Genomic DNA, 20339 nt, shown 5'->3' with positions numbered 1-20339 from the left:
TGGATCGGAAACACACACACACACAAAAGGCAATGGTCCAGATGAGACAAGGATAAGATGTATTTAGACAGCTGCTGCACAGATGCTGGACAGGTGTGGGACAGGTGTGTCAGGCTGAGGTCTACATGAGACCACAGACTGTGGATCTAACAGCGCCTCTGGGATGAGGACTAAATTCTGTTTCTCAGCTGTGCTTTTCAAAAGTTCCCACTTTGTAAGGTTGTGGAGTTTTGAGTCTTCAACCCACCAGACTTCGACCTGCCAGGTGTCTCACTTGTTGTGTCCATCACCTGTGCTGACAGGCTGACACCAGCAGGGGGAGACATTACATCAGGCCTACATTCAACCAACAGCTGCGACAAGTAGAGAAGAACAATAAAATAATCTTCATGTTCCGTCATGTCTCAGTCTTCATTTGTGTTTTTATTATCCGCAGTACCAGCAGTGCAAACTGACCTGACGGCAAAGCAGAACAACAATTAAAACATCATCCAAAGTGCCAGCAGTCTGCTGAAGCTCTGAGGAAATGACTCTGAAGGATTTCTGACAGCTTTCAACCTTCTCAGGATCAATTACACACCAATAACATCAACATTAATATCAAAGTGATCAGGAGAAAATCTTTAGATGATGTGAGAGTCTGGAACCTGATTTTATTGGATAAACACGCTGATTTATGTGAGAAATCAGTTCAGATTGTAAAGTACAGAAAACATCAAACTAAAATCTTTGTTACAAAACCTGAATGAAAACACATTTAAAAGGATTTCAAGTTATTTCAAACTGTGTGTGTGTGTGTTCCTCTAACAGGAGGAGACTCTCCCTCCTACACTGAACACAGAGACACTGAGGAACCGAATGACCACAACCGAAATCCAGCATAAAGAGGTTCAGTGAATGTGGTGTTGAAGGTGTGGAGGTGGATCAGTGTGTCAGAGGAGACTCTGTAGAAGGACAGAGTGCCAGCAGGACAGTCCACATACACTGCAACTCTGTGAGAGACGGAGGAGGAGGAGGAGGAGGACGAGGAGGAGGAGGAGGAGGAGTGGAGGTCTATTCTTATCTTATTGTGCCAGACAGAGAAACCAACAACATCAGAGCAGCTCAGACTCCAGGACTGATTATTCCATCCAAACACACAGTCATCAGTGTCTCCTTCCCTTCTGATTCCTCTGTAAGTCACTGATATAAAAACTCCTCCACTCCTCTCGACCTCCCAGTAGCAGCGACCAGTCAGTCCAGGTCTACACAGCAGCTGAGGCTTGCGGTCAAACCTCTCTGGATGATCAGGATGAGGCTGCTCCTCTCTCACTGCTGTCACCTTCCTGTTGTTGTCAGACAGTTTGAGGTTTGTGTTTACTGTGTTTGTGTCCACTGTGAGTTCACAGGCATCTGATGGAGAGAACAAGACACAATACAGCAGCAGTTTATCATCTAACACACCTGATGGCTTCATTTGTTGCTTCATTAACAGACTGACTGTTCATTAGATCAAAACTTCACACTGACTCATCTTGTTGGATCTTCTATCAAACTGAGAGCTGAATGCAGATGCACAAGACTGAAACTATTTTAACATGTGCTGCCTTGTTTTCATCAATCAAAGTCAACACACACTTACACTTCCTCAGACCAGGTTTCAGCCACTGCTGTCCACCATGTTCCACCCTGGAGGAAGAAACAAAGTCAGAATGAACCTTCAGAAGCTTCCTCATCAATCTTCATCAACCTTCACTCAGATCCACCATGAAGACAAAACAGCTGCATTTAGAAAACACATTTCATACACAGACTCAGTTCAACTTGACATCAAACATTCAGAAGAAAACAACAAGAGAAGAAGAAAAAGCTCAGACAAAAAGGAAACATCCAAAAAGTCAAGAAAAGAAAAGTCAAAAGTACAAAGCTCAAAATATCATTTATAGTGTCCATTTAAAAACTACTCAAGTCAGTGGAGACAGAGGAGGGATCCCTGTTCAGGACGGACAGACAGGAAGTAGATGTGGTGTGGACACAATCCACCAAAATAAGGATTAAGTGTTGAATAAAGTCTCAGATCTTCTCAGCCTGCTAATCAGACCATGAAGGTCCATTTGATTTCTCTTTATTGTTCAGTGTGACATCACGCTCATCATTTCCAGTGGACACAAGCTGTGCCGGAGGTGCAGTTAACGTTATCCATGTGGATCCAAGAAATCTGCTGGTTTAAGAGTTGTTGTTTCTGAAAGTCCACGTCTAACAAGCTGAACAGCTGCAAACATCTCAGGGTTCATCCTGGAGCAGAAGATCACTGATGGATGGAGAACATTTAGAGTCCTGTTGTCCTGAAACTGGCTGCAAACACACGAGTGGAAACCAGATGCAGCACAGCACCACATGGAAGAGAGGCTCCCAAAACACAAAGCGACTGACAGGAAGGTACACGGATTGTCAGGACTGAACTTTGAACCTCTTGATTCTGTTTCATGGTTCATCAACACTTTATATTATTTCATTCTTATATCCTCTTTGACTGTATTTGTCACACAGACTGTGTGTGGTGGTCAGTAAATGATGGACAGCAGATCCTGGTGTGATATTAGTGAGGAGGTCAGTCTCAGTGGGGACAGGGACTCTCAGCACATCAGTTACTGTCTTCACTGTTATCAGCAGTGCTGCTGGTCCACACTGTGAACCAACAGTCCTCAGCTTGTCACTGTGACAGACAAACTGTGTGTGAGCTCTTGTTGTCTGGTCATACCTGAGAGTGTCCAGTCTCCAGTGGGGATCCTCCAGTCCAGCAGACAGCAGCTCCACTCCTGAGTCTCCTGGATGATTGTAGCTCAGGTCCAGCTCTCTCAGATGGGAGGGGTTGGATCTCAGAGCTGAGGCCAGAGAAGTACAGCCTCTCTGTGTGATCATACAGCCAGACAACCTGGAGACAAACACACACACCGAAATATCTGTATGCATAACCTAAAGATGTCATTAACAGAATTACATCTGTCTCTCATTGTTTATCAGTAAATTCAGTAGATTCTGCACAAAAAACCCTACAGATTCAGAGCATCATCAGTGACATCATCCAAAAGCTAAATCCTGACCTGAGAGTTTCCAGCTGACAGTTTAGACTCTTCAGTCCAGCAGACAGCAGCTTCACTCCTGAATCCTGCAGGTCGTTGTTACTCAGGTCCAGCTCTCTCAGACTAGAGGACTGGGAGCTGAGAACTGAGGACAGAGCTTCACAGCTTCTCTCTGACAGATTACAGCCACTCAGCCTGAACAACAAGTACAGTACAGATGAGAGAAATTTCACTGTGAATTGATTTCACTCTTGATTTAACAGAAAAATCTTACCATAACGAACCAAAAATTAACAAACTAAACATATAACAGTTATGCCTAACCATGAAGGGGCTTTTTGATCCTGACCTGAGAATCTCCAGTTGACAGTTTAGACTCTTCAGTCCAGCAGACAGCATCTTCACTCCTGAATCCTGCAGGTGGTTGTTACTCAGGTCCAGCTCTCTCAGACTAGAGGACTGGGAGCTGAGAACTGAGGACAGAGCTTCACAGCTTCTCCCTGACAGATTACAGCCACTCAGTCTGAAGGAGAGTTAGTGATAAAGACAAACTCTGATAAGGTTTCTGATGTGTACAATAGACTTGATGAGTCTTAGTTTTGAGGCAACCAGAAAATGTTTTGGATTTTTATTTGTTACTTTGATGAGATCCGTTAATAAAAGTTAATAAAAATGTTAAAATTCAGCATTTCTGGGATTTAACATTAAATGAACAACAATCTGAGATGGTTAATTTTCTTTCATTTCTGCATTAATCTGTGGAGGTACAACAAAACTGTAGGAACAAATTACAATTTTTCAACTGATCAACTCATCAGCTCGCTGGCTGAACATTTCGACTCTTGTTTGACCAAAACATTCATTATTTGAGAACAACCCGTCACATGTGATCCAGTCAGAATCTGCAGTTCTGTGTTCACTTACAGAGCTTTGTTGGAGGCTTTGACCACTGGCAGCAGCCTCAGAAGAGCCTCCTCTGAAGCAGAGTATTTCTTCAGGTCAAACACGTCCAGATCTTCTTCTGATGACAGTAAGATGAAGACCAGAGCTGACCACTGAGCAGGAGACAGTTCATCTGTGGAGAGACTTCCTGACCTCAGGGACTGTTGGATCTCCTCCACCAGAGAACCATCATTCAGTTCATTCAGACAGTGGAACAGATTGATGCTCCTCTCTGGAGACAGATTCTCACTGAGCTTCTTCTTGATGTACCTGACTGTTTTCTGATTGGTCTGTGAGACACTTCCTGTGTGTTTCATCAGACCTCGTAGGAGAGTCTGATTGGTCTGAAGTGAAAGACCCAGGAGGAAGCGGAGGAACAAGTCCAGGTGTCCATTTGGACTCTGCAAAGCCTCATCCACAGCACTCTGGTACAGATGAGTTTGTTCCTGTTTGTTTCTGATTAGTGGAGACCACCAGGAGGTTGACGGTTGTCCTGACATCAGATTGACACCAGAGTTGTTGAATGTCTGGTGGACATGGAGAGCAGCCAGAAACTCCTGAACACTCAGATGGATGAAGCAGAAGACCTTGTCCTGGTACAGTCCTCTCTCCTCTTTAAAGATCTGGGTGAACACTCCTGAGTACACTGAGGCTGCTCTGATATCGATGCCACAGTCTGTCAGGTCTGATTCATAGAAGATCAGGTTTCCTTTCTGCAGCTGCTCAAAAGCCAGTTTTCCCAGAGACTCAATCATCTTCCTGCTGCCTGGACTCCACTGTGGATCTGTCCCATGTCCTCCATCATACTTGATGTTCTTCACTTTGGACTGAACCACCAGGAAGTGGATGTACATCTCAGTCAGGGTCCTGGGCAGCTCTCCTCCCTCTCTGGTCTTCAACTTATCCTCCAGAACAGTAGCAGTGATCCAGCAGAAGACTGGGATGTGGCACATGATGTGGAGGCTTCGTGATGTCTTGATGTGGGAGATGATTCTGCTGGCCTGCTCCTCATCATCTCTGGATCTCTTCCTGAAGTACTCCTCCTTCTGTGGGTCAGTGAACCCTCTGACCTCTGTCACCATGTCAACACACTCAGGAGGGATCTGATTGGCTGCTGCAGGTCGTGTGGTTATCCAGAGGCGAGCAGAGGGAAGCAGATTCCCCCTGATGAGGTTTGTCAGCAGCACATCCACTGAGGTGGACTCTGTGACATCAGTCAGGATCTCATTGTTGTGGAAGTCCAGAGGAAGTCGACACTCATCCAGACCGTCAAAGATGAACACAACCTGGAACTCTTCAAACCTGCAGATTCCTGCTTCTTTGGTGTCAGTGAAGAAGTCATGAACAAGTTCCACCAAGCTGAACTTCTTCTCCTTCAGCACATTCAGCTCTCTGAAAGTGAATGGAAATGTGAAGTGGACGTCCTGGTTGGCTTTGTCTTCAGCCCAGTCCAGAGTGAACTTCTGTGTTAAGACTGTTTTCCCAATGCCAGCCACTCCCTTTGTCATCACTGTTCTGATTGGTCCATCTCTTCCAGGTGAGGCTTTAAAGATGTCTTCTTGTCTGATTGTTTCTGGTCTTGTGGTTTTCCTGGATGCTGTTTCAATCTGTCTGACCTCATGTTCTTCATTGACCTCTGCAGTCCCTCCCTCTGTGATGTAGAGCTCTGTGTAGATCTGATTCAGGAGGGTCGGGTTTCCTGCTTTAGCAATCCCCTCAAACACACACTCATACTTCTTCTTCAGCTCAGATTGGAGCTGACGTCGACAAACTGCAGCATCAGTTCCTGAATGAAAACACAACAAATCAGTGAGTGGATGTTGGTGTTAATGTGAGAAAAGTGGAGTGTGGAAAATCCTCTTACTGCTGTGCAGACGGTCAGCCAGCTCCTCCTGCTTCATTCTCCTCAGGAAGTGCAGTGTGATCTTCAGAAATGCGTCTCTGCTGCTGCTCCTCTGCTCTTCATCCTCACCATCCAACACCTCCTCATCCTCACTCTGCCTCTCTAAGCTTTCTGGGTAATCTGGACTCAGAAGCTTCTGGAACTTCTTCAGCTCCTTCTTCACAAAAGTGACAACGTTCTCCTCAAGATGCTGGAAATGAATAAAACAAAGATAAAAACTGTGTTGATTTGATTTGGAGCTGAGCTAAAAGTTGTTGTTGGACATTTACACACCATGAATATGGAGTCCAGGTCTGCTGGATTCTGCTGGACAGACTGACCACCGAGAACATCTGACTGTTGCTGCTGAACCCTGTGGAGAAAACAGGACGTATGATGATTACACACATTTTGTTGCTTTTCAAGGATCAGCTGATCCAGTTTTCTGGCACCAATGAGGCCACCTTCAGGTTGGTCTAAGAAGCAGCTCACTGTCACCTGCTGACAAAGTGTTTGGTTGGTCAAACCACGAGTTTCATCCAAATTTCATGGAAAACTGATGTGTTTCTGTGGACTGAATCTCCTGCTTACAGAAAAGTGAAAAAACTCCAGGAAACAAAATGAGTTTGAAAACCGTTGCTGGAATCAGCAGACTGAGAGCACCGAGCAGCTGCCTTACAGTAACTTTGTAATGACAAATCTGGAGCCAGTGGAGTCTGAAAGCTGAGACCACCTGGTAGATCTTTTTGTGGACTGACTTGATAGAAGGAGAAGCTGCAGAACATCAAACTCATCTGCTTTAAACTCTTACCTTCCTTCAGCAGAGTCGTGTCCACCTCTGAAGTCATTAGGTTGAAGCATGGACCAGTCACTCTTCATGGACACACAGCTGGGTCCAGGAGAGTCTGCTGTCTGCTGGTCCACACTGATAGAAACACACAGACAAACTAATGCGCCTCTCAAAGCTTCACTTTGATGGTCAAGCTGGAGACAAAACATTCAAAGCTCTGCCGACTCCTGGAGATGTGAGCATCTCAGTGAAGGTCAGAGAGAGGAAGAGGAGGGAACAGGAGCTCTCCAGGGAGACATGACAAAGGCAGGAGGACAGCAGGACAGGAGGGGACGCTCCTCTGTCTCATGAGGATTTGCAAGCCTTCATGCAGGACTGAGGGGACAGTTAATATGCTCGTCAGCAAACAGCATTTTGACTTCAGTGTGAATGTGATGACGACACACTGGAAGCCTCCCTTTGCTTTCTGATGTGGACTCTAACTGACCCTGATGTCATGTACCTCAAATGAACAGCCTGAAGGAGTCAACAGTCCAGATGTGCTATTGGCTGATTTCAATTGTTCAGCCCAGCTCTGTAGTGAGAGTGAACAACAAACTGCTCTGAATCTTTGACACTGAAAAAAGCTGCTGGAAAATAAAATCCAACCTCGTCTATTTTGTTCACTTGATGAGTTGATTAGAAGGAACAATCAAAGTGAAGGGACAGCATGTGGGGGGGCAGAACAAATCCATGATGGTCTCTACCTGCTCTCATGCAGCTCCTCAGTAAATATGAAGAAATATGAAGTCAATGAAGAAGAATCTGAAGCAGCCAGGATCACAGGAAGTTATGGGAAAGTTCCTGCTAACTGGGACTGTGTTGACTTACTGAGTCTCTGAAGGAAGTCGTCCTTTAAACGCTATTGGACGAGACATGGACCTGTCACTCTTCATGGACACACAGCTGGGTTCAGGTTCAGGACAGTCTGGTCTCTGCTGCTGCTCGGGGCTTCAACACAACACACACAGAGCTTTGAGTGTGAATAATGATGGTGGAGTGATGTGAGTGCTGAGCTGTGACATGGAGAAGAGTCATGGACAGTTAGAGATCCTCATCTCACCTCTGAGCTTTGGTCTGGCTGTCATGTTCCCCACACAGAGTGGTTTTAGAGGGAGGGACTCCCTCCTCTGTCTCCTCACACTGATTCATAGCAGAGCCCACACCTTCACACAAACACAACAACATGCTGTCAGAGCTCCAACATTCATGACAACAACGTCTCCATCACACAAAAAACAGGAAGTTGAGCTTCACTGTAACATCTCAGAAGTGACGTCCTGAACAGCCTTTTGTCTGCTGGATTCTTCAAGGCTGACAGACTTTGGCTTTTTGTCCTTTTGTTTCACAAAGTTAAAGTGAAGCCCCGTTCAAACTTTAACATCCAAGTGTAGAAACATGAAACCAGTCTGACCAGTTCTGTCAGTCCACTAGCTGGAGCTCATGACCCACACAGCACAGACGGACAGACTGAAGTGCGTCTCTACTCTCATCTTTACGGTAATGAACGTGACTTCTTTGAAGTATTTTCTCCATCACAAACTAACAAACAAACAAAGTGTGACAATAAACAAGCTTTCCCGCTGATTCCTGACTGTTAGCAGCTGTTAGCATCACAGTTGAAGCCGCTTTTCACTCTTTCAAACGTCTTCTGCTAAAAAGCACAAGAGCCGAGCGGTCGGTCGTGTCGGCCGACAGACTCGACTCCTGCCACACATTCAAACACTTTGGACTCTGAGGATCGAGTCAAAGTACCGGAAGGCACAGACAGTCACATAACACGAGTCATTAGAGAACAACAGAGAGAAAAACACACGTTTACCTTTGAGTGCGGAGCCACAAAATAATCTGCGTCAGCAGCTGAGAGAAAGTGAAAGCAACACAAACTTCCTGTTGCGCCTCAGGCGACAGCAGACGGCTTGTCTCGTGACATTTTGGTAACACCGATTTCACAATAAAAGCAACTCGACAAAGTTACATTCAGTCATTAAATTATTTTTTCTTTCAGCCAATCACTCAATAATACATGATCACATGAATATCAGAAATGATTGAATAAATAAATAAATCAAGATAACCAAAATGTAAACAACATAAATATGAATAATAAATATATCATCAAAGTGGTTCTCTGAATTCAAACTTTCTTCCAGTCACAGTCAGTTGAAGTTTAGTTCATAAACAGTTTTGAGTTTAAAAATAATTCAACTTTTTTCTTTGTTAATGAACACGACTGTAATTAATAACATGTTGTATGTCTCAGAGAAACTATGAAACTTGAAGCGGAACTAATGTAGTTTGTCTCCGCGGGGGGTCGGGTTATTATTACCTGCACTCGGGAGACTCACCTTGAGAAAGAGACTTTACTGGCGTCAGTGAAGATGTTTGCTGTCGTCACGTTGCTGCAGTATGACAGAAGATGTGGTTAAGAAGGACTGAAAGACCTGAAGTTCTCTTCCTGCCTCCCCTTGTGTTAACGCGGCCAATGAGGTGCGCTCGTTATGTTTGTTTACGTTCTGTACGTAAGGCTTGAATATGCTAACTTGTTAGCTCATTTGAGACCACAGACTGTGGATCTAACAGCGCCTCTGGGATGAGGACTAAATTCTGTTTCTCAGCTGTGCTTTTCAAAAGTTCCCACTTTGTAAGGTTGTGGAGTTTTGAGTCTTCAACCCACAAGACTTCGACCTGCCAGGTGTCTCACTTGTTGTGTCCATCACCTGTGCTGACAGGCTGACACCAGCAGGGGGAGACATTACATCAGGCCTACATTCAACCAACAGCTGCGACAAGTAGAGAAGAACAATAAAATAATGTTCTGTCATGTCTCAGTCTTCATTTGTGTTTTTACTTGATATGTTTACATCTTCTGTTTAATCTGCGTGATCACATTTTTACTTTTTAACGTTTTAAAATCCTGCTCAAAAACACAAGCTCAGGTGAGAGAATCATCAGCATCAAAACTTAAAGGAATTATTTTGTGTCATCTAACATCATCATTACTGCTTCTTTAACATGTAAAAAAGATTTTAAAGTTGGTTAAGTTGTAGCTCATTTTAACTTCTTAGTTTCATAAAGTATCTTACACTGCGGTCTGGGTGAATACTGGTGAAAACCACTTTCGTTGTAGGCACCAATACAATGACAATAAAGACTTCTGATTCTGCACCTGATTGGCTGCAGGGTGTCCATTAATCCTTGATATTGGACACGACTCAGTGGTTCCAGTCAGGCTGTTCTAACTTAATGCTCCTCAACATTAGAAACAAATGACAAACAATGTAACTATCAACACTGACTGTAGTCCTGCAGTAGCTCATCTCCACCACAGGGTGACGACTGTACCACACAGAACTTCCTCTGTTGGCTGTCAGAGATCACCTCACATCCCACGATCCGTTCAGCTGTCTGCTTCAGACTGAGCCGTCTGCACACATGGACGACCATCCATCCCTCCATTTTCTGTACCCGCTGAGCTGAGTGTACTGGAGACAATCCCACCGCCGAGTCATACCTAAAGTTTGAACTATTTACTGGATTAGTGGACAACGTTTCTATTGCAGCCTTATGAGGTGGGACTGATGGTTCCAAGCATTGGTCAGACCCTCCGGTGCCACCAGGATTTACAGCTTTTGAAAAACTTGTAAAATCCATGAAATCCCCTTCAGTACGCGACCCTTCCAAGTGTCCAAGTTTCAGAAATGAGTGGACTGTGGCAGATTACACCTGACACCTTTGAATGATGCGTTTATTTATAGGCACCTTCCAAGACACTCAGGTCACCTTACATCATTAATCATAAGGGTGGAGGGTTTTTTATAGGAGGCCAAACAGAAGGGAGTTGCAGCAGTCTGAACAGGAGGTGACGAGACTGTGAACAAGAACAGCAGTGGAGTGAAGAGTGAGGGAAGGACGGAGACGGTGGAGGTTACGGAGATGGAAGCAGGAGGACCAGGTGACACTATTGATGTGAATAGAATAGAATAGAACCTTTATTTGTCTGACACCAAACGGTAACAGAAATTTGTCTTCGACAGGACTCAACATCATCACTACACACACACACGAGACATTAAAAGACCTAAGATCACATAAACCTGAACTCAAAACACACACATTGCTACTTTAAAGGACCAATTAGTAAAATCATTATCGGGTTATAGAAATTCCTTTTCTGTTGAGGGCTGTGATTGCAGTTGGAATGAATGATTTTTTATAGATTGCTTTTTTGGCCAGTGGGACTTTGTATCTCCTGCCTGATGGGAGAAGACTGAAGGAATGATGGAGGGGATGAGGGGGTTCCTCTGTGATCAGGGTGGCTTTCCTGATCACAGAGCGCTCATACAGATGGGACAGTGGAGTTTGTGGTGAACCAAGTATTTTTCCAGCTCGATCTGTGATCCGTGAGAGTTTTGTTTTCTGTTTACTGGTGAGGAAGTTGTACCAGGATGTGATAGTAAAGGTGAGAATGGATTCTATAAGTGACCTGTAGACCATGATTAAGATATTTTTCCTGACATTAAAATTCTTTAGCTTCCTGAGAAGATGGAGGTGCAGGAGTGCTTTATTGTAGATTGAGTCTGAGTGCATTTGGAAGGACAGGTGGGTGTCCATCTGTGTCCCCTGATACTTAAAGCACTCCACCTGTTCAAACTGCTCTCCCTGAATAGATAAAGGTTTAAAAAGCTGAGATGTAGTTGCTGCTCTGTCTCTGCCCACACAGCACAACTCCTTTGTCTTTGAAATATTCAGTTCAAATGATTTCTCACTCAAAGTTGTGACCAGTTCATCCACCGCGAGTCGGTACTGAGTGAGAGCCTCCATACTGTCCATGTGGGCCACCAGGGCCATGTCATCAGCATATTTTAAAAGACTCAATCCCTCCCTGCTACAAGTGATGTTATTGGTGTAGACAGACAACAGAATCGTGGATAAAACACAACCTTGTGGGAGCCCTGTGTTTAAAACCAGTTTACTGGACTTGACACCATTTAAAAACACCTGCTGAGGTCTGTCCGTTAAAAGGTCTCTTATCCATGAAATCAATATTGGGTGGATCTGTGAGTTCAGGAGGCAGTGCAGCAGAGTGTCAGGGTTTACAGTGTTAAAAGCTGAGGGAAAATCCAGAAATAAAATCCGAGTGTGTGGTCATGCAGAGTCCATGTTTGCTGCATCAGTGTTTTAAAGAGTCAGACTCACATCCTCTACACCTCGTTTTGCCCTATAGGCAAACTGGAGAGGATCCAGTTTTTTAGACAGCATGTGTGACATTAAATCACACACAACTTTCTTCATATATTTAGACAATACTGATGTGAGGGCCACAGGCCTGAAGTCTTTGTACTACCTCCACAACCATATTTATTTTACTTATCTTATTTTATTTTGTTTTACCTTCTATTTTTTACCTTCTACCTATTACCTTCTATTTAATTTTATCTTATTCTACTATTATATGTTACTTTTTTTACGTTCTATGTATGCACCAATCACCAAGACAAATTGCTAGTAATGTGAAACCTCTTCACTTACATGGCAATAAAGATGATTCTGATTCTGATTTAGTGTCTTTAGCACATGTCTTTTAGGGGACAGGGATTACTGAGGACTTCTTCCACTGATTGGGAACACAACCAGAGTCAATTCAGTTCAATTCAGTTTATTTTTATAGCGCCAATTCACAACAAACGTTACCTCATGACACTTTCCAATTTGAGCAGGTCGAGACCAAACTCTTTAATTAAACTGTAAATAGAGAGAGCCCAACATCCCCCTTGAGGACAGTGGCGAGGAAAAACTGCCTTTTAGAAGGCAGAAACCTCAGAGTAGACCGAGGGCGGCCATCTGCCTTGACCGGTTGGGTTGAGAGAGAGGGAGAGAGAGAGAGAGAGAGGGGGGGGGGGGTGGAAGAGAAGGAGCACACAAGCAGAGATGCATAGCAGCAGTAATAATACCAGAAGTATCGGAATTGTATAATGATAATGACAATGAAGTATACAGAAGGTATTATGGTGATTTTGATAACAATAGTAGTAACAATAATGGTAGTAGCTGTACTGAGTCGTAACAGATTTAAATCAGATTATGATTTATGAACAGTCTGGTGATGACTGCACCCAGCTGTGCAGCCCTTTGAGCATCCTGCTCCTGAACCTGTCAGGACCAGAGGCTTTGTGCAGGTTTACTTTTTGTAAGATGGAGGTCACCAGCTGCTCATCAACAGTAAGGAGTTGATTGTTGGTCTGACTGTTAAAGCTAAAGCCTTCTGATGCTTTGTTTTGATTGTACCTACTGAAGAAGGTGTTCAGTTCTTCTGCAAATGAGGCAGGGTCTGTGCAGCCAGTTGCAACTGGTTTGGTGACATGACCCATCATGATATTTAATCCTTGCCACGCCTCCCTCACATTCCCAGATATTAGTTTCTCCTCTGCTTTTTTCCTATAGTTGTTATTCTGCCTTCCATAAGAAGTCATGCATTATATTGACTTATATTATATATGCATTATATTGACTTATATCAGACTTAGTTTAATTTAGCTGATTTAGCTTAGGAAATACTGCCACCGTGTGGGCGTTATGCGCAACTGCGCTAACTGCGTAAGTTAAGCTTCCTGTTTAGTTTCCTACTCTTGTATTCAGTGAATTGCCACGAGTTTCATTGCTGCATTTACGTTCGACATACACACTGGAGCCTTGGACATTATTTGTCTGTAAGTAGATATTTTGTGTTAGCTTGTGATATAAGGTGGAACTACACTGATTTTGACTGGATTACGTTAGTTTTTCTGGCTCTGGATGTAATGATTGTTATTCATGTTTAGCGGCTAGTCATGCTAGCTCTCGTCACGAACGTGCAGGCTAAAAATAGCTCTTTACTCGGAGCTCTGTCAATAGCATTTCTGTTGAATATAACACACATTTATTACGTGGAATTTATGTATCTTTATTTCTGTATTTTGTTGCAGTTTTACAAAAGTATACAAGTGAATGTACGAGTGACTGAAGATCAGTAAAAACAAGAAAAGAACGCCTTGTTGATTTATTGGGATCTCGACCATTCATTTACATGTTAGCTAGCTGTCTAGTTCTGCAAGCAGACTGGAACGCAGTGCGAGGGCAGCATAGTTGTTTCTGCAAGGGCAGACTGTCTCCTGAACTCCCTCTCCAGTTCTCTGACCTTCTGCTTGTCCCCCTGAAGAAATCTCTTTTCTTCATGTCTTTGGTGAACTATTTTTTATTGTTGGGGTAGATGGTTATTATCGACCGGTTCAGGGTGAACCCCGCCTTTCGCCCATAGCCAGCTGGGATAGGCTCCAGCTCCCCCGCGACCCTGACGGATAAAGCGGTATAGAAAATGGATGGATGGATAGATGTTTATTATTTGGTGGGAGTGACAGTGTCCTCACAGAATGAAATATATGAGCTCAGTACATCTGTCAGTGAATTCAAATCCCTGCCACAGTCACTGAAAAACAAGTCCCAGTCTGTGAGTTTGAAGCAACCCCTGAGTGTGTCGGTTGCTTCACTATTCCAAACTGTAATCATTTTTGTTATTTTCTCCCCTGTTTTTAGCTGTGATCTGTATTTTGGTAGCAGCAGGATGACGTTGTGATCTGACTGGCAGAGAGGGCGGCGTGGCTTTGATACATATGGGTTTGGGATACCTCCATAGCATAGGTCCAATATATTATTCATTCTGGTGAGAGTGGTGACATGTTGTTCCAGATCGGGCAGATGTGACGTGACGTCACAGTGGTTAAAATCCCCTCGGAGAAACACAGGCTGCGCTCCGGTCTGATTGGCAGCTCTGTGGTAGCTGTCGGCTATCTGCTCTGCTGCCATGTTAAAATCCGGTTCTGGGATGTATGCTAAAATCACAGTCAGCTGAGCGAACTCTCAGGGTAAATTATGCGACCTGAAAGACACTGTCAGCAGCTAGTAGTGCTTACAGCTCTCAGTCTCTCTCAATGTAAAGTTTGTGACCCACTTACTGTACAGCTATGCAGAGCCCGCCCCCAAATGATTTCCTGGTTTTCGATGCATCCCTGTCATAGCGAATGATGTTAAAGCCATCCAGTTGCGGGTCTGTGTCCTCGGTAAGCCAGGTCTCAGTGAAAAAGAAGAGGCTGATCTGTCAGTTGTCCTGATCAAATTTTAATAAGGTGGAAAGTTCCTCTGTTTTATTCAGAAGTGATTGCACGTTTGACAGCGCAATTGCAGGTAGCAGTAACTGGCTGCCTCTCCTCCTTAGTTTCCTTAATTTCTTATGCCTCCTCTGGACGCTCTATGTGATAGATGAAGGAGAGAGTGCTGTCAAGGATGACCCCCAGACTTTTTACCTGAGGGGAGGGGGAGATGGAGGAGTCATTGATGGGAATAGAGAAGTTACGGACTTTGTTTAATGTGGATTTTGTGCCTGTCAGAAGAAATTCTGTTTTATTGCTGATTAATTTGAGGAAGTTTGAGGTAAACCAGGAATTTGTTTCAAGGAGGGAATTGGTCAGGGAGGAAGGTGGGAGTGTGGAGTTGGGTTTGGTTGAAAAGTAGAGCAGGGTGTCGTCCGCGTAGCAGTGAAAGTGGATTTGATGTTTGCCGAAAATGTGACCGAGTGGGAGAAGGTAAACGATGAACAACAGTTTTGTACGAGGAGAATGGATCATGAATTGGAGTCAGCAGTGAGGAGGAGGTCATTAGTGATTTTGAAAAGTGCTGTTTCAGGGCTATGGAGGGGACGGAAACCAGACTGGAATTGTTCATATAAATTATTGTTGTTTGAGTTGTTTTTTCACATTCTCATTGGCAGGTTGAGGATTTTTGAATAAGTTTGGTAATTTCATTGACTGAGAGTAGGGTGAATGCTCAGAGTGAATGGGTGGGGACAGATAGGACTGGGGCAGGTGAATTTGGAGCAGAGGTGGGTGTAAGTTGCTGGTGGATATGTTTGATTTTTGAAAAGAAAAATGATACCATAGTATTACAGAAATCAGAGGAGTAAAGGTGAGGAGGAAGTGAATCTGGAGGTTTTGTAATGTTTGTAAGGAGGGACAAAAGGGCTCTGGAGTTTCCGTCATTGAACTAATTAAACCAGAGAAGAAGATGGATTTGACTTTAGAAATGCAGTCTTTGTAGTGGAGAATGTGGTAAGAGTACATGTCCGTGTGCACAGTGAGACCAGTTTTCCTGCAGAGTCTTTCAAGTTGTTGTCCTTTTGCTTTTAACTGTCGAAGAGTGGGAGTGAATCAAGATGCAGAGAGGCTTTGTATGCCTCCTTGACATTAGTGTACAGCTAAGTCCAGAGTTGGATTTTCCCTCGTGCTGCAGTCAACATACTGTTTGAAGGCAGGCAGAGCTTATTCCAGGCTGACATGGTTAAAATCCCCAGAGATTGCCACTAGGCAATGTGATCACAAAGCACTCTATAAATTTTCACTGTTATGCTGACGACACCCAACTGTATTTATCAATGAAGCCAGATGAAAGCAATCAGCTAACACAATTGCAATCCTGTGTTGCAGACATTAAGTCCTGGATGACCCACAACTTTCTTCTGTTGAACTCAGACAAGGTTCTCCTAGTTGATCCAAAACACCTTAGACAATCTTTAGCTAATGATATAGCCTTTCATGACGGACTAGCTCCTGCCTATTGTATTGTAAAGAACCTGGGTGTTAGCTTTGATCAGGGCTTGTCTTTCAACACTCACATAAAGCAAATCTCGAGAACTGCATACTTCCACCTTCATAACATTGCAAAAATCAGACATGTCCTTTCCTTAGATGCTGCTGAGAAGCTCATCCATGCTTTTGTTACCTCCAGGCTGGATTACTGTAACTCTCTTTTGTCAGGATGCCCTAAAAAGTCCCTCAGGACTCAGCAGCTCATTCAGAACTCTGCAGCTCGTGTCCTGACTCAGACTAAGAGGTGTGACCACATTTCACCTGTGCTGGCCTCTCTACATTGGCTTCCAGTAAAATTTAGAATAGAATTTAAGATCCTCCTCCTAACCTACAAAGCCGTGCATGGTCTGGCACCATCATATATCACTGATCTCATTGAACCATATCAGCCCTCTAGGGTGCTGCTTCATTAGATTAAGACTTACTGGTAATACCATGAATCTCCAAATATAAATATGGAGCCTGTCAGGAACTTGGCTAGGCGACACTGGGACTCAAAAGCACGACTCAAATCAGTAGAGCAGAAAACAAGGTTAATTCCAGGCAGAGGTCGGTACACAGAGAGGCAGTCAAACCAGACAAAGGTATCCAAAACGTGAGGCGAAAGACGAGGTCAAAAAACTAGCAGAGATCAAACACAGAGACAGAGTAGACTTAAAACCCTCCTTTCTGACAAAGCCTATAGTTAGGACTGTTCAGGCTCTGCCTGGACCAACCCCTAGTTATGCTGCTATAGGTTTAGATAGCTGGGGGAGATCCTTAGACATCAATCTTTCAGAGCAGGAGGACTCACTCATCATGTCCCATCACCGGTACAGCACTAACTGGTCCTCTCCCCCGGAGCTCTTGTGCTCCATCTTTTCTCAGCACTTCTGGAGCATGTTGCTGGATCCAGAATCTTCTACCCCGCCCTCCTGAGGCCTGGTGCTGCTGCTGGATCCAGAGCCTTCTATGGCCCTGCCTTCTGTACTGATAGTGCTGCTGGATCCAGAACCCTCTCCATGGCCCTGCCCGGATCCTGCTGCTCCTGCTCTGCGCTGTTCTCTCTATCCTCCCTGTCTCTCCTCTCTCCCCCTCCTTTTTCTCTCTATCTCTCCACCAAATGCTGACTCAGTGTGGGGTTTTGCCCTGGGACCTGTTTCTCTCTGATTCTCTTCTTTTTGGTTGTTTTTTTTTTGTTGTTGTTGTTTAAACACCTGTAAAGTGTCTTAAGATAACTGTGTTATGAATTGGCACTTTAAATAAAATTGAATTGAATTGAATTGAAGGGAAGGAATCGGTGCAGAGTCTGAAGTCTGGTGGTCGCAGACTTGATGACATCAACAGCCCATGATGCACTGGTGGCAGGAGGAATGTAGACGACCATCATTATGGGGTTGGAAAATTCTGCAGGCATATAATATGGACGCAGACTTACTGCTACCAGCTCAAAGTCACATGAGGACAGGAAGTGCAAAGACACAAAAGTTACAATAAAACACACTCAAACAAGCACACAATAAAACAGGAAAAGGAAAAATGAGAAAATGTTCCAGATAAACACCAACAGACTAATCAATATTCTAATCAGTGTTTTATTATCTGCAGTACCAGCAGTGCAAACTGACCTGGCAGCAAAGCAGAACAACAATTAAAACATCATCCAAAGTGCCAGCAGTCAGCTGAAGCTCTGAGGAGACAACTGCTGGTCCATCTGCTGGCTCAGAGTGGACAAGGACAAGTTCATTGGATTGGACTCCCTGCTCCTCCACCCTCCACTTTCCCTCTGCTCTCCAAGTGGCCTCTGTGTGACGGATGCTGTTCTGTAGTACCAGGGCCTGAGGGGAAGTGGAGCAACTACAGACACACAGCGACTGACTCCACTGCAACACTACACTTCCTGTTACATCACCCAAAGAATGATGGGAAGTGTAGTGCTAAAAACGTCTCATTCAGCCCAAATTTAAGACAAACAGCAGAAGTGAAGAAGAAAGACAAAATGCATGAAAATGAACATTTTGATGTTTTACAATATGAGTTGATTTTTGACAGAAGTGTCAGAATGTCTCATCAACATGTTTCTTATATCCCTGGAACACTGACACTCACCTCCATCCATTCATATACACAGATTTACTGTGGAAATGACTCTGAAGGATTTCTGACAGCTTTCAACCTTCCCAGGATCAATTACACACCAATAACATCAACATTAATATCAAAGTGATCAGGAAAAAATCTTTAGATGATGTGAGAGTCTGGAACCTGATTTTATTGGATAAACACGCTGATTTATGTGAGAAATCAGTTCAGATTGTAAAGTACAGAAAACATCAAACTAAAATCTTTGTTACAAAACCTGAATGAAAACACATTTAAAAGGATTTCAAGTTATTTCAAACTGTGTGTGTGTGTGTGTTTCTCTAACAGGAGGAGACTCTCCCTCCTACACTGAACTCAGAGACACTGAGGAACCGAATGACCTGAACCCAAATCCAGCATAAAGAGGTTGAGTGAATGTGGTGTTGAAGGTGTGGAGGTGGATCAGTGTGTCAGAGGAGACTCTGTAGAAGGACAGAGTGCCAGCAGGACAGTCCACATACACTGCAACTCTGTGAGAGACAGAGGAGGAGGAGGAGGAGGAGGAGGAGTGGAGGTCTGTTCTTCTGTTATTGTGCCATACAGAGAAACCAACAACATCAGAGCACCTCAGACTCCAGGACTGATTATTCCATCCAAACACACAGTCATCAGTCTTTCCTTTCCTTCTGATTCCTCTGTAAGTCACTGATATCTCAACTCCTCCACTCCACTCGACCTCCCAGTAGCAGCGACCAGTCAGACCAGTTCTACACAGCAGCTGAGGCCAGCAGTCAAACCTCTCTGGATGATCAGGATGAGGCTGCTTCTCTCTCACTGCTGTCACCTTCCTGTTGTTGTCAGACAGTTTGAGGTTTGTGTTTACTGTGTTTGTGTCCACTGTGAGTTCACAGGCCCCTGATGGAGAGAACAAGACACAATACAGCAGCAGTTTATCATCTAACACACCTGATGGCTTCATTTGTTGCTTCATTAACAGACTGACTGTTCATTAGATCAAAACTTCACACTGACTCATCTTGTTGGATCTTCTATCAAACTGACAGCTGAATGCAGATACACAAGCTTTAGACTGAAACTACTTTAACATGTGCTGCATTGTTTTCATCAATCAAAGTCAACACACACTTACACTTCCTCAGACCAGGTTTCAGCCTCTGCTGTCCACCATGTTCCACCCTGGAGGAAGAAACAAAGTCAGAATGAACCTTCAGAAGCTTCCTCATCAATGATCTTCATCAACCTTCACTCAGATCCACCATGAAGACAAAACAGCTGCATTTAGAAAACACATTTCATACACAGACTCAGTTCAACTTGACATCAAACATTCAGAAGAAAACAACAAGAGAAGAAGAAAAAGCTCAGACAAAAAGGAAACATCCAAAAAGTCAAGAAAAGAAAACAGTCAAAGATACAAAGCTCAAAATATCATTTATAGTGTCCATCTAAAAACTACTCAAGTCAGTGGAGACAGAGGAGGGATCCCTGTTCAGGACGGACAGACAGGAAGTAGATGTGGTGTGGACACAATCCACCAAAACAAGGATTAAGTGTTGAATAAAGTCTCAGATCTTCTCAGCCTGCTAATCAGACCATGAAGGTCCATTTGATTTCTCTTCATTGTTCAGTGTGACATCACGCTCATCATTTCCAGTGGACACAAGCTGTGCTGGAGGTGCAGTTAACGTTATCCATGTGGATCCAAGAAATCTGCTGGTTTAAGAGTTGTTGTTTCTGAAAGTCCACGTCTAACAAGCTGAACAGCTGCAAACAGCTCAGGGTTCATCCTGGAGCAGAAGATCACTGATGGATGGAGAACATTTAGAGTCCTGTTGTCCTGAAACTGACTGCAAACACACGAGTGG

General features: G+C 43.9%; 1 protein-coding gene and 1 long non-coding RNA gene across 2 annotated transcripts in view; one reads left to right on the top strand and one right to left on the bottom strand.

Annotated features, from left to right (window-relative positions):
- Window positions 1-633: 633 nt before the first annotated feature.
- The window catches only part of LOC124058680 (NACHT, LRR and PYD domains-containing protein 3-like), a 29259-nt gene continuing 9553 nt past the window's right edge, over window positions 634-20339 (bottom strand). Inside the window, exons 8-11 of the mRNA XM_046388137.1 lie at window positions 3084-3257; window positions 2741-2914; window positions 1622-1668; window positions 634-1392 (exon numbers count right to left, since the gene is read on the bottom strand). Of these exons, the coding sequence (XP_046244093.1) occupies window positions 827-1392; window positions 1622-1668; window positions 2741-2914; window positions 3084-3257 (961 nt within the window). The 3' untranslated portion in view covers window positions 634-826. The remainder of the gene's footprint in view (window positions 1393-1621; window positions 1669-2740; window positions 2915-3083; window positions 3258-20339) is intronic.
- LOC124058795 lies at window positions 13205-13841 on the top strand. The gene is made up of 2 exons (XR_006843308.1): window positions 13205-13425; window positions 13681-13841. It is a non-coding gene; the product is annotated as an uncharacterized LOC124058795 (long non-coding RNA).

This window comes from Scatophagus argus, chromosome 5 (assembly GCF_020382885.2).
Source record: "Scatophagus argus isolate fScaArg1 chromosome 5, fScaArg1.pri, whole genome shotgun sequence".
NCBI classification, from domain to species: domain Eukaryota; kingdom Metazoa; phylum Chordata; class Actinopteri; family Scatophagidae; genus Scatophagus; species Scatophagus argus.
Note: the sequence above shows the minus strand (reverse complement) of the source record. Positions and strands in the feature narration are given on the sequence as shown.